The sequence below is a fragment of the Anabrus simplex genome, chromosome 7, assembly GCF_040414725.1.
Source record: "Anabrus simplex isolate iqAnaSimp1 chromosome 7, ASM4041472v1, whole genome shotgun sequence".
In the NCBI taxonomy this organism is placed as follows: Eukaryota; Metazoa; Arthropoda; class Insecta; order Orthoptera; family Tettigoniidae; genus Anabrus; species Anabrus simplex.
Window position 1 is genome coordinate 7,194,264 of NC_090271.1, and position 15,239 is coordinate 7,209,502.

General features: G+C 39.7%; 1 protein-coding gene across 2 annotated transcripts in view; it reads right to left on the reverse strand.

The window, feature by feature from the left end:
* Nucleotides 1–15,239, reverse strand: part of LOC136877204 (nucleoplasmin-like protein) — a 177,303-nt gene that overhangs the window by 73,619 nt on the left and 88,445 nt on the right. The window contains exon 4 of one of the 2 annotated variants that reach the window (XM_067151030.1): nt 40–140. In XM_067151030.1, the coding sequence (XP_067007131.1) occupies nt 40–140 (101 nt within the window). Of the gene's footprint in view, nt 1–39; nt 144–15,239 lie in introns of both variants that reach the window. The other variant, XM_067151029.1, reaches the window with a different exon arrangement.

A 15,239-nucleotide genomic window follows, 5' to 3' on the forward strand; every position in this document is an offset into this window, starting at 1 on the left:
AGAACTTAGTAAACACCAACTAAAGTAAATAACTTTTACCTTGGCATTGGGAATGGAATCCTCATCCTCTTCCTCCAGATTCTCATCCTCCTCCTCATCGATATCCTCGTCAATGTCCTCTTCGTCTCCTCCAACATGCCCTGCTGTACATTCCACATGATAATTATTGACCTTACTGAGTAAAAAATAAAATGACAACTCTACATAACACACACTAGGTCTATATGGGAATAGGAAGCAGGTCAAGGACAATGATTAAAAAGACGACCAGAATACAATTTGCATGATTTCCCAAAAACCCAACCAATGAAAGATTGTGTCAAATACAAGGCTGGCAAGAGAAAACAGGAATTTGGCAGAATTCTTTTACACTCATATAAGTGTGTAAGTACGACCAACAAGGGGGCATTCCCTACTCGCCACACCGATTTCGCTCAAATTTATAGAACATGCAGGGCTTGGCTACAAATGAAAATACCCAAAGATGGCCAAGAGTATAGAAAATAAAAATGTTCACGAGGCTCTCGCACCGTATAAGCCACTTACGTTAGTGCGCATGCCGAGCAGTTGTTGGCGTAGCGGTACGAGCTAGGACTGGTAATTCGATGGTCGTGGGTTCGACTCCCTGTGTGGAGACTGGTTTTTTCTGTCAAATTTTATATTTTCCTTTTCCAATTACGCAAAGAGGTGAATAATTCATTTTATTTATTTATACGCAAATGGCATAGAAAAGGTAAAAAGTTGGGATTTCACTGTCATTGTCTACCTGCGCCAAGAATCTATTGTTTGTGTACAGCCGCCAGGAGCAACCTTCACTTGTCAGGTGAAAACGAATCTTACAACGAAACGACTATTCACGTTTATGGAACATTCCCCAAGGAAGGGAGATAGCCAATAAAAGAGAAAAAGAATTTCTGTTCGAACACGTCGGGAAAGTTCGCAACTCCAAATTTTCTACAATTGTGCGCTCATTAAAAAACTGATGTCCTATATGCCTTTTGCATATAAATAAGTAAAATAAAATAAATGAATAATATGAAAATTGAGAAAAATGGCTTATACAGTGCGAGAGCATTGTCAACATTTTTATTTTTATTTTCTATACGCTTGGCCATCTGGAGTTCCTGCTTTGGTAATTCCATTTCTAGACAAGCCCTGCACGTTCTATGAATTTGAGCGAAATCGGTGGTGACGAGTAGGGAATGTAAGCATTCCAATATACTCCAAAACCCAAAGCATAGATATATTAGAAATTTCCTCACGAGAAATACAATCACGGTGAGAAGACAGTAAAACTGTTCTCGATGCCTGTACTAAAACCGCTGGGGATCCTGGCTCGAATAAGCTCTCTATAATACAAGAATATGTCTGCAATCTGGTTGAGTTAGATGACGTCGGTGACGCTTCAAATTATTTCAAGGATCTAAGCTGTAATGAGCAGAAAGCTACCTGTGCTAAGGAATATTTTGTAACAGTACTAGGAGGAACACACTCACCCTAAATTAGACATAGTTTGAGAGTTTGATTTAATCAGAAAGTCAGTTTTAGGAGAAGAGACAACTGTTACCCTGAACCAGCTTTCAAGAAGCAAAGATAGAGAAGAGAGAAAAATCAACAATCTGGCAAAAAAAAAAAAAAAAAGCACAGAACAGCTGAAAGAAATTATCGAACAGGACCCAAGCAACTGCGGCACAACTTTATCTTCTGAATGTGCTCAGCATGAAGCAAATTCTACTCTCCTGGACATTGTGAAGAGGATTTCTATTCTTGTGAAACTATCCATGAACAGTTTCTTCCAGGGTTATATAGCTTTGCAAAATGAAGTCATTGTTAGTGAAATTTTCGAAGGTTTGATAGACGACCACAGCGAATTTGCATCCTAGCGTTTGCAAGCATCGTGGTTTCAGACGCCTAATGTGGGCAGCGAGAGAGGTTTCTCAGCTTACAAAAAGCACAACCCTGCATGCTGATAATATTAATTTGTCAGAGTGGAGTGCCGAGCACTGCTCGCTATGCAGTGAGCATCGCGCGCGGTGGATTGAAGAGCACGATACACGTGTGTACTGTACTATGATCGAAGCTGCTTGCGTTTTAACACTTTTCTCCTTGAAGTGGAAGGTTTGAGCTTTCGAACGATATACCTTTATTCCTATTTCGATAGTGTTTTGTCACCGAAATTAGAGTGATATTTCTGCCATCAGGGGCAAGCACTATTTTTGTCTGCTATCTGGTGACTACTATGCACACTTCTTGCATAAACCTTCATTTCCAAACAGGGAAGAACCTGACTGTCAACAGAATCAAATTTTATCTATTCAGGGCTCTCTTTATATCATATTTGCCTTTATCTGTAGTGGCGAAGTTAGGACTCATGGTCCACTCTTACACTTAACCACACAATAGAAGTGAACATCTGAGAATAATAATCAGAATCTTCTTAAAACTACCATTACAAACTAGAAACAAAATAACATGAACACTATAAATATTCTTAGTCAAGTCTTAAACTATCGTTACAAATTAAAAGTTGAATGACACAAAATAACATAAGCACAGTAAACGTACATTCATACACACGTTCACTCTACCAGATTCATTCAGCCTGGCAGCACACATTGCGGAGATGCTCATGGCAAGACGACTTAAAGGAATAGCTCTAAGGTTGTGGGGGAGAGACTTCCATATTCTACCTCTATTCGCAACAAAGGAACAGCTAAATCCTGCTGAGAGGTATAGCAAGTGTACTGCCGGAGCGTGTTAAGCTGGTGGGAAGAGAATAGGAAATTGATTTGTGAAGATGAGTAGTACGGGATATCTCGTTTAATATTCGAAAGATTAATACTGCCACAGGGAGGTTTCTATGTTCAAATATTAGAAGGGAAAGTTGACAAAATAAGGGGTAACATGAACAACACAGCATAAAGAGAAGACATATCTAATACACGAGTTCATAGTACATTTTAATCAGTTTAGTTGTTCTCTCGTGGCAGCATAAATACGTCACAGTAGGAAAATATAGGGAGGATAAGAGTACTTATAAGCATAATTCTCATGTTTAGTTGGAGCATATCTTCATGATATTTTAGTGGGTGAAGGGAGGCGTACACTTTTCCACAGATATTTGTAATGTGCTCTCCCCAGTTAAGATTGTCGTTTATAATTACTCCAAGATTTCTTATCAAGTTTTCGTACGGAATAATTTTACCAGATATAGTTAATGGAGGAATGTTTTTGTTTTTTGCCGCACTGATTTGTTTCTACTGCCCAACAATAACAGCGTTAGATTTTGATGGATTGCTCAGCAAATAAGTGGCATTTACAGTCTCTTAGCCGTGCTGATATATCGTTAATATAGATAACAAAGATAAGTGGTCTAAGTACTGAGCCTTGTGGTGTTCCTGAATATTTTATTACCCATTCAGATGACCTCCCACTAACTACTATTTCGGTTTTCGGAGACGCAGAGGTGCCGGAAATTAGTCCCGCAGGAGTTATTTTATGTGCCAGTCAATCTACAGACACGAGGCTGACGCATTTGAGCACCTTCAAATACCACCGGACTGAGCCTGAATTGAACCTGCCACATTGGGGTCAGAAGGCCAGCGCCTCACCATCTGAGCCACTCAGCCCAGCTAATCTGTTATAAGTAGAGGTGAGGAAGTTTTGGGAACAGGTTTTATGGCATTTTCCCACATTTTTGGAAAGAGGCCACTTGTGAGGCACGTGTTGTACATATGAGTATTGGTGGAAAGAACAATGTCAATGTCAACAAAAAAGAGACACCAATCTACTGTACTTTGCACAAAACGGTCATAGCACCATTAACGTATTTTTTTAGAGGAGTACAACTATAATTATGTAAACAAGAAGGCCTATGGAACTCATCGGCAGCACCAATAAGGAAACACATACCTGTAATGACACGCCTACACATGGAAAACCATCAAAAGAGGGAGGAAGAAAAAAGACCTAGTATACCGTATTTACTCGTGTATTAGACCATTTCCCCCCCCCCACTTTTACAGCCAAAAATAGTAAATAGGGGTACAATATGCGATAACCTTAAAATTTTGTGCAGCGAACAGGACTTCCAGGCTGTAAGGAGATACAAAATGTACGTGTAAACATTCTGTACTATTATTTAAAAAACGTAGAATGTATTTGAGTTATACTGGCTATTTTCATCGGAAGGCAGTATTTCTAAACGTAAAAAGAGAATAAATGGTGAACACTACTTTTAGGCCGATGGTACATGTAAAAGTCTGTTTTAGTTACTCATATCACATAATTCGTTCCATGTCATTAATTCCTCTGGTGAGCTTGACGTCAGGAAGGGAATACGGCCGTAAAAACTCGCAACGAAGATTTGTCTCACTTCATACTCAACCCCGTAGATAAAAGGGATAAGGGTATCGTGTTGTTATACACTCAAATATTGATACAAAAGATTTTAATGGCCAGTCGTTTATCTGTCGGTACAGCAGTAGACCTACCACACACTAAACCTGATCACTGCTTCCATTTGAATCATTGCTGTGCACCAACTTCCCTGCCCTGCTACAGGCGTATCGGCAATTTAAGTGATGTCATCCTCACTGCCATCTCATCAGTCACGTCAGCGATGCTTCATTCTCTTTGAGCCATGCACTGCAATCGAGAGCATACGCTGAACCTTTTAAAAATAATTTCGTTCCCGAATATAGAGTCTAAACAGTGTACATCTTTTCCCAGATGGTCTCTGATATTCCCAGTAGCAGAAGCCACTCCTTCCGAATAAAGCCGTGCTGTAGAAGGCATGCCAAACCATCAGCTGATAACTAGCATATGTTACGAGTTGTATTTCCGAATGTAATACATAGTAACTGGAAACACTCTTTTGATAACTGCGGCTGTTGAAACACAGACCCTATTTTTAAGTAGCCTACGTTTCATGCTTGTTCTCTACATTTATCACATCAGGATTTACGTAAACAGCTGTCCACGAGATAAGACAGACCACATTGTTTAGGTTAGGTATATTATCGCCCCGATAGTGCCAAAAGTTCCTCGATGGAAAAAATAAAAATAAACAGGAAAACTTATGGATATCTACAGGTGTGGCGATAATGCGTGTTTGTTTTGTTTGGCGTCTTTGAAAATCGTTTCAAGTACGCGAGGACATAAAATTATTATTTGTTAGGTACGTTGGCAAGTAAAACAATCGTTTCAATTGGATAGCTTTTATCATGTTTTAACGTTACTTCTCTCCAAATATATACCTATATTGGCCCAAAGTACGAGATATTAAACGACCACTTTGTTAACGATCTCGCCTGCTGTATAAATAGCAACAACCGCGCATATTTCTCAACTAAAGTAAACTCCTTTCCTCATCCCGAGGTGGTACAGCTCTTTTCAGACACACCTCCACTGGAGCGGAATTACATGTACCGCTTTTAGCGTATATCAACCTTCCTACCATTCATAAATCTCTGGCTGTACGGTACCGGGAATCGAAGTCAGGCTCCCGAGAACAACTAACTGTGTTAACCATTACGCTGGCGGACAAAACACAGACATATAGCATGACTGATGCATGCTTGCAATGCGCGGATCGGACACCACTTTGTGCGACGTCATCACAGCCGCAGTAGCCCTATGCTATGGAGGCAGACATTCCTTAACTACGAAATGCAGATGTACAGCATAGATTCGACGCGTATTCATTGCATATAAAGATAAAAATTTCATTGTTCCGTATTGAAAGTATTAACGTTAAAAATTAAATAATTGAAAAAGAGGTTCAACCTATTCAATACATAGGAAAGAAATGTAGTGATTACATTTTTATTTAATAGTAAATATAAATGGGACCGGTTTCGACCCTAGTCCAGGTCATCGTCAGCCGTAAAAACATGTAAAACAATGCATATGAAAAAGAAAAAGATTAATTAAACTCTGGATCGGTATAAGATGAAACAGTATGTAATATTAAGAATGGTAGTATGGCACACGCAATGATAGGCGAAGTCTCACAATGTTTATGAATATTGGAGAACAGTCAAAAGGGTCAGTTTCCACACTCTGTCAGGCACAAAGTCACAACACTATCAAATAATATATGAAGATCATAAATAACTTGAAGTCGCAGACGAATAGATTTGTAGAAGCAAACCGCCAGCTCCCGGTGACCTTGAATGTGTTAGATTTACCCCATACTACAAACAAAGATTTCACAAGAAACATTGATCAGTATGACAATTTCCTTCATGAAATACCTGCCGAAATAGCGTCAGTTCTAACACCTAAATCATCAGTTTATTTCCACAAAGGAAAAAAAAAAAAAATAGGCCTGTAGCCACCACGATCAGTTCTTTAGGCCTGTACTGACACTGCACATTACATCTGTTAACACCAAGGAAGGTCACGTGTAGAATATGGATTTCGAGTTGCTGCAGCAATCCAGGCTTCCTTTCCTGAAGTACATTTTTTGATCTCTACAGTGGAAAGAGAATGGTTGAAGACTCCAAGTCAATTTTTTTCCTTTATCAGATACAACTGGTAATGCCACTCTCGCCTTTACGAGTACATACAAGCTGGGGAACATAGCTAACTGCGCTGATTATTATGCACCCTATACTGGTCAGCAGCAGTTGGGAGAATGCCTGCGGCGGATGATAATTTATACGAATATGGCTGAGATGCCATTACATACATGAGAAGACAATGGTAAACCACTTCTCTAAATTACAGAATATGACTGAAGTGAGTTATGATATAGTTGTGGAAGATGTGACACTCAGATTGCAACGCTTCTGGATCCTTCAGAGTAATGCTAATGACGTAGAAAACGCTGCTGATGTTGCCATTCAGAGAAAGACCATCCGAAGCACAAGGAAGAGTATTATCAAAGTAAATTAGAAATTGCAACAAATGAGATGACTTGCTTGAATATTGATATCTTACCAATTACTGAGTTACGATGCACTGGAATGGGTCATTTCAAATCAGAACACATAATATATTACTCAGGAAATGAGGAACAGAAAGAGCCTTTCTAATCAACCAGCAACCTGGTAGACATATTCTGGGTTACGATTTCATAAGTGATCTAGTGCTGTCCGTAAGGTTGCAAGGATAACCTCTCAATATGACCATAATACTGATATATATGCCACACACAACTGATGATGGTGATGTATTTTACGATCAAGTACAAGCACCTGTGGATAAGACGTACAGACAAGATGTGTTACTTCTGATTGGAGATTGCAATGCCAAAGTTGGGAAACGTAAAGAGTGAAATGTTGTCTCTGTGGATTAGGTGATCGAAACGAAGCTGGAGAGCGGCTTATTGGTTTCTGTAAAACTGCCAACACGTTTCAAGCAACCAAACCATCGGCTGTACACCTGGACATCACCTGTTGGGAAATTCAGGAATCAAATCGGTTACATAATTGGGTATAGAAGGTGGATAAATTTCTTTACAGCAGCAAAAACTTGGCCTGGTGCAGATTGTTGATCATATCATGAATCGCTGATGTGTAAACTACAAGTCAAACAAGTAATATGAAGGTAATATCCCGCACCATTTGAAACATCTAATAAGAATAGTTTTGAGATCCTAAATCTGAAAATTTAAAATGAAATCAACGAAGAAAAATAAAGAACAGTATACTCGAAACGTTCATTCCCTTTAACAATTCTATAATTAAAATGAACCCTACTTCCAGTTCTCAAACTCAGCACCACTCCTACCTCCCCCCGTCCCCATAAACTTGGTGCCTCCCTCCCTCATCACAAACACAGCCGAGCCAGCTACAAACACAAGTGGAAGCGGGTCCTCTAAACTGAGGTCATGCCGTTAGAGGGCAATTATTTAATAATCAAGTCTACAGTTATCTTTGCGATTATCCTTCATCTATTAGCCCAAGCTTCCCACATACACTGCACTCATTCACTTTTTTCCATTACAGATTTGGATTTTATTGACTGTTTCCACTACCAAATCACACACGCTAGAGACTTAGCATTTACTTCCTCTCAAACCACGTCCTTAATTTTTGTTGCCTTCTAGACCATTCGAGTATGCGACTCGATGAAGATAAGCTGCTTCTCAAGGTTCAGTTTTGAGATTTCGTCCTTGCTTTAGTGTTACATAATTCACTGTCAGACTAAGAGGTTCTTAACCTTACTACAACCTCATTGTTTTAACTTCATGTTTCACTTGTTTTCATATACAGAAGTCTGCTACAGCGAGTACGGCATACAAGAATCCCGTTGTAATGTCAGATTTTTTCTCACCCTTCAAAATTCCTATATTAACCCATTGAGCAGTACTGCCGTCTATTTACATTCTCGAAGTTGGCGCCTGAATAGTAGTGCCATTGTTCATGTTTCAAGTTGAATGTTTGAAATTGTTTCCTGACATCGTACTGGCGGGTTTTTCGAACAATTCTCGGGATGTTTGAAATGTTCAGCGAAGTTTATTCCATGTTTTGTCACATCTGGCATGTTCTGTGACGAAGATCTGTCCCAGCATCTGTAGTCACGTAACCCGATTTTGAGATTGAGGTACGAATTACGACAACACCCGGGAACTGTCTCCTTTTGGTGTTTCCTATGAGTGCATTGCACGTCTATTCCTTAACAATACACATAATTTTCCTTTTCCCTCATATCTGGTTTCCGTAGAAACAAACACACACTGATACTAAATAAATACAAGTGGTAATGGCGGGATCAAGTCAAGGATGAGGGCTTGCTCCGAGAGATATAAGTACTATTTTGACCAACGAGGAGTCTGATGATGAAATTGATATTTATGCTGGTGATAGTGATTGCATTCTGTCCGATGAGAGTGAAATAGGTAATTCTTCGGAAGACAACAACACGGAAAATGACGACGAAGTGCAACCCGCTGTCGCAAAGAAGGGTAAGCTGTCAGCTGTTCAAACTGAAGAAAGAAAGTGGAGTTCTGTAGGAAGGTTTCTTCCTACGCTTTCTACTCATTTTGATGCCTCAACGATAATCTTAATGTGAATGACAAAGAGTCCAGACTTGAAATGTCGATTTTCAAAGAAATGTTGATCGTAATATTATGAAGTTGAGAGTGTCAGAAATGATACTACTTATTTGTTACAGAAAATACAGAGGTAAAAGAAAAGTCGAAGTTACATAAGTGGCAAGACCTAACCGTGGAGAATCCTTATGTTTCCTTGGCAACAGTTTTGTTGCTGGGCCATGTGAAGAAAAACAGGATGAAAGACTATTGGTCAACAAATAAATTGATTGAAACTCCGATGTTCGGTAAAGTGATCTCTTGATATAGATGTTCATTCCCATAGGGAATACAGAATACATCATCTGATGGCCAAGCAGGCATCAATTTTTTATAATGAGACAGTCACACATAGTGCACTGGCACTGCCGGTGGCTACAATTAGCCTACGCAGTAGCCTCCAAGGTATGCACTAGCCAGCGTCTTGATAGGTGTGCTAGGTACCAACTGATGAGCCCAGCCTAGCACACGGGGGCGAAATGCTGGCAACCAGGAATGAGTTAGCTGGAAAATTTATAATGTCCAATAACGGACCATTTATGTTGGTATTATAAAGTGATCTCTCTCGTCAATTTTTCCCTCATTCTAAGACTGCTTCATTTTTCTGACAATCTACAACACTCAGGTGACAGACTTTACAAAATGACGCCTATAATAAACTATTTCCGAGATAAATTCCGATCTATAGTCTATCCTTTCCAAAATGGAAACAATACATTCAATCCAAGCGACGAAGGTTTGTTATAAAGGTGTTCATACTTAGCGAATGTGAAACGGGGTTTATCCTTGATTTTATTCTTTATACTGGGAAAGTACGGAAATTGAACACGACGAAGAATTCGGAGTGTCCGGGTCAGTTGTCAAAACTCTGACAGCGCCTTACCATTGGCAAAGGTCACAACCTGTATGTCGACAACTGGTACACAAGCCCAGATCTTTTTGAGCACTTACACAAGGAATATACTGGAGCTTCTGGCACAGTCAGAAAAAAAACTGAAAAGGGATGCCAGATTTCCCAAAGAAAATTCGAAGGGGAGAATGACACACCAATGATATGCTGGCGCAAAGATAGCATGACAAAAGGGATGTTACCATGCTAATTAGCATACATGAGAACATGATGGTAGAAACAGGATCACGCCACAGGGCAGAATAAAAAGAAATCCTTGAATGTACCGGATTATAATGAGAACATGGGCCCAATTGACAAAGCTGATATGCAAGTAAGCTTCACTGCAAATGTCAAGAAAATACTGAAATGGTATGTGAAGTAGTTTTTTTTAACCTGATAGACATTTCAGTGTTGACCTCATACATTATTTACAAGGTGAAGACTGGAAAAATCCAAAGCTACTCGACTTCTGTCTCCGCCTCATAAGACCAGCTACTAGAGGAATTTGCAGTGGAGAGAAAACCAACAAAAGGAGTTTGACCACCTTCAGGAGGAGACTTCTTGAGACTTTCTGGACGTCATTTCCCTAAACCAGTACCTCCAACGCAATCAATGCAGAAACCACAATTGCGGTGTTTTGTTTGTCAGCACACAAAGAACAGACCCCCCAAAACAAGAAACACTAAGTGGAAGTGAGTTGTGTGTGATAGATCCCTGTGTGTACACCCCTGTTTTGAAGAGTACCATACCCTAAAGACATTTTGATGGGTGAAACTGTCAAGTCAGTGTGTTGATCACCTATAGAGAGTTGTTATGTTTTTGCCAATTTTATTACTCCTTTCAATATTTTGAGAAAATAATATCTATGCCACCAAATTCATTTAAATTGAAGGTATCAGTTATGTACCATAAGTGTAAATTATGTAACTTTATCAACAGAGAAAAGTTACAATCAAAATAACTTAAAATCAGGAATTCAGAATTTTTAATGTGTCTAATTTCTAATGTGTCACCAAAAAATTCACTGATCAAAAGGTTAAACTGCATATTATCCTTCAGTTACAGCGAGAGCCTCAACACCCTGACACATCAGTTATTACGAGCGATTAAGCATGCACGTATTTTTCAGGTACCGATATTTATGCACCCAGCCGCTATATTGTATATCATCGATAATCTTCAGTACTGCTTCCTCGCTATATCCATTAGCATTTTCGGCATTCGAAGGTGATGTCGGAGTCGATTAGAAATACCCATCGACTGCTGTTCCGTAAAGAAAAGTGAAAATGAAAGAGAACATGTTTTTGCAATAAGTGTGCAAATAACGTGTCTTGACAGCAGTTGTTAAATCATTAAAAATAAAGGCTAAGTAAACGATCGCTTAATTTTAACCCCCCCTAGCGTGTACGGTGCAACGGTGCGTCATGACATTTGAATACGGATATAATGGTCCATTAGCACACGAGGGCGAAACGCAGGCAATCAAGAATGAGTTAGCTGGAAAATTTATAATGTTCAATAACGGACCATTATATTGGTATTATAAATTTACTCATTCAGGACAAATATTTTAAGTTCCTTATGGGAATCAACATCTATATCATGACATTGGAAATGCCCGCTACATGGATTTTGTAACAGTTATCTGCTTCATCGTTGGATGGCAGGAAGAGGCAGCTTTTAGCTACAAGCAGAGCTAATAATTATTCCCTAGATATGTCGCATATCTTATCAGTTCGTAGAGCTCTGCACATGTCTCTCATGCTAAAGGACCGTGAGATAGTTTGTAAACATGGCAGGTCCAAGCGGAGTGATATGTGATGAGGAAATAATTAACTTACTGGTTAACAGTGGCAGTGAAAGTAATTCAGTGCGCGACAGGATTTAGAGGAAGAGTTAGCGATAACGTCCAGCAAAGACAGTGATACTGATGATGTAATTCGTGATAATACGCCGAGAAATGCGAACACACAGGGTGACTGATAACATAAACCTGCCAATACCTTTTGATTGTGACTGTGCGTGTGAAAATAGAATGGACCCGGCTGAAGGAAAACCACTTGGCTTTCATGAAATGTTTGTAGACGATGTTTTGATAGATCTAATGGTTTGTGAAACCAATGCGTACGCTGAAAAATACTTGCACCAACATCGGTTACGCCTCCAATTACTGATGAAATCCCGGCTGTCGAACTGGACGCCCACTAATGCCAATGAGATAAGGTTGTATCTTGCACTTCTTATATTGATGGGCATTGTGCAGAAATCTAGCATAAAGCTATATTTCAGTAGAAAGCTCATTGAAACACCTTTCATTCCTAATGTTATGTCGGAGGAGCGATTTTCTCTGCTTTCAAAATTCCTTCATTTCACGAACAAGGAAACATCGGCAATGGGTAAATCACCGATCGCAATGAAACTTGGAAAACACATTTCGGTACACGTAAAAATGATGTTGGCATCAATTTTGGGTGCGAACATTCATTAGGGCGTTAACTAGGGGGCCTAAAAGTTGCGACATTTCAAATTCTGCGCGATCAGCGATGAATACCTGCTGGCCAATGCTAAGCTGGCACACTGCGTATCTGGAGACACGCCTCTGCACCTCCTCCCCTACCCACTCCAGTTGGTTCGTCACCGCACGTTCACCTTCTCTCCGCGCTTGCCGGCTGCTTAACTGTTGAAGAGAACCAGTGCTACACTTTGCGTACTCTATCAGCCTTCATCATATTGTATTAGTCAGTTTACATTTTCTGAAATGTTTATGAAAACGTTTGCACCGGGTGAGTTGGCCTTGCGGTTAGAGGCGCGCGGCTCTGAGCTTGCATCCGGGGGAAAGCGGGTTCGAATCCCACCTTCGGCAGCCCTGAAGATGGTTTTCCGTGGATTCCCATTTTCACACCAGGCAAATGCTGGGGTTGTACCTCAATTAAGCCCACTGCCGCTTCCTTCCAACTCCTAGGCCTTTCCTATTCCATCGTCGCCATAAGACCTATCTGTGTCCGTGCGATGTAAAGCAATTAGCAAAAAAAGTACGGTGCCTGTTGTTAATTGTGATTTGTTTCGGTTTTCTTTTTGCTATTTTTCAATGTTTCGAATAGGCCAAAGATTGTTTTTGTTTACTATCAGTTATTGACGGGGAGTTTGCCCTATGTAAATGTTACGGAGTCAATTATTGTGTTGCCTTGTAATTGTTTTTTGTTGTACCAGTTCGTACAACACCCATTTAACTTTTTGCGTATGTAACTGCCATTATACCCAGAAGACTGTAGTGTGATACTTTAATATCGGTACTTGTTGAATACATAGAACTTCGTCAGCTATAACGCAAAAGTACCGGTACAGTAAGACTACAGGTCTGCCTGTGATTACTGTATATCTATTGCATATACAAGTGCACATCTTTTTTATGTTTCAAGGCATTTCTTATTACGTCAAACGTTACTACATTCCATGACATACTCATATCGAAGTTGCCTATGCATTAAATTTATTTATATTCGACAACCGTTGCTGCAATTGAAATGTGTTGTACCTGTCACTGCAAAACATAAATAAATCGTTCAGTACAAGCACAAATAAAAACATTCTACCTATAGGCCTATTCCTTATACCAAGAGTAAGCAATACGGAAAATACCAGTAGTTTCAAACCCGGAGTTTATAATTCTTGTTATTGTCGTCCGCGATGTCGTTTCGTTGACACAACTGGTAGCATACACAAAATGGGTGGGGGGAAGGGGTCATAAAAAGAAGATCTGGACCTATAACCAGGTTTTGATATCCCGAGGTACCGAATCTCATTACATTCATCGAGATCCTCTACCCGGTCACGTAATTTCTTTACATGAAAATGTATTTAACGTTGTTTAAAGGTGAGAGATTTATTTAGTGGTGGGTGATTTAATTTAATTAATTCCATATGTATGTCCACTCTAAAGGACACTATCGACAGCTTTAAGGCGTTTTAGAAGTAAATAATAATTTAAGCATAGGTAGGACGTGGTACCCCATCCCACGTTTCAGTGGTTCTTAACTCGCAGTTGTACCCACGAATGCGACAACTCACCGGAATTAGCAGGAATGAAAATATAACATTTGAATAAAATATGTACCAAGGCTGATACAGGTGTCGGGGCTGCTATAGCCGCTGGTAATCAAGAAGAAAATGGAATTTGAGCTCTCTTAGTTATAGCAGCCAATACCACTATAGTACTAATTAATATTTTAATAAAAGAATCCTTACCAAAATCCAAGTAATACACATAATTTCAACTCCCATATGCCAACTAGAAATATCTATAGATCCTCTTTTTCTCTCTCAAGTATATTTGTTATATCTTCTGTCAGCGGTTCCTTATTTAGGTACTGATTTGGTGCAATGAGTTTGAGGGGGATTCGCAGTCGATAATGCTACCCTCACTCGATTCTTCACCTTCCATTTTGTTCTACCATTCATTGTTGCTATAATAGTTATAATTAGTGTAGGTTATTATCATTATGTGTGAAACGGAACGTAATTTAAAGGATTTCAGAAATTACAGTACGAAAAGAAGCAGTTGGTCCCGTTGAATAGCTAAGCAGCCGGCAAGCGCGGGGAGAAGGGGAACGTGCGGTGACGAACCAACTGGTGCGGGGAGGGGAGGAGGTGCAGAGGCGTGTCTCCAGATACGCAGTGTGCCAGCTTAGCATTGCCCAGCAGATATTCATCGCTGATCGCACGGAATTTGAAAAGTTGCAACTTTTAGACCCCCGTGGTTATCGCCCTAATTACGGTTGGCACCCAAAATTGATGCCGACATCGTTTTTACGTGTACCTCAATGTGTTTTCCAAGTTTCATCGCGATCTGCGACTTACCCATTGCCGAAGTTCCCTTGTAAGTGGCAGTATTGATGTCCAGCTATCCAGGGATAACCAGGTTAGCATATGTTTCTACTAATAGTGAAATATGTTATTGTGAGTTTCTTTGATCATTTTTAGTCCACCTTTTTGAAAACTATTAGACACCACGCTCGGCACTGACAAAAAGAGAATAAGGAATTTGACATTGTGACAAGTAAGGTTAACACAGAAGAGATTTTATGTGAGAAGGTATGAAGGGAGGGGTGAGAAGAAGGATAAGGAGGGGAATCAGGTAAGATGTTGCAAAGGATACGCATAATGCAAGAAAGTGTTATGCATTAAACAAAACAAAAAAGCTTTTGCTGGAATTTTGATATTAAGAAATAAAATAAGAAAATCGAACAATAATTTTGGTTTTTCTGAGGTGTCATTTAAATTTAGGCCTGCATTATAATATTGGTCCAA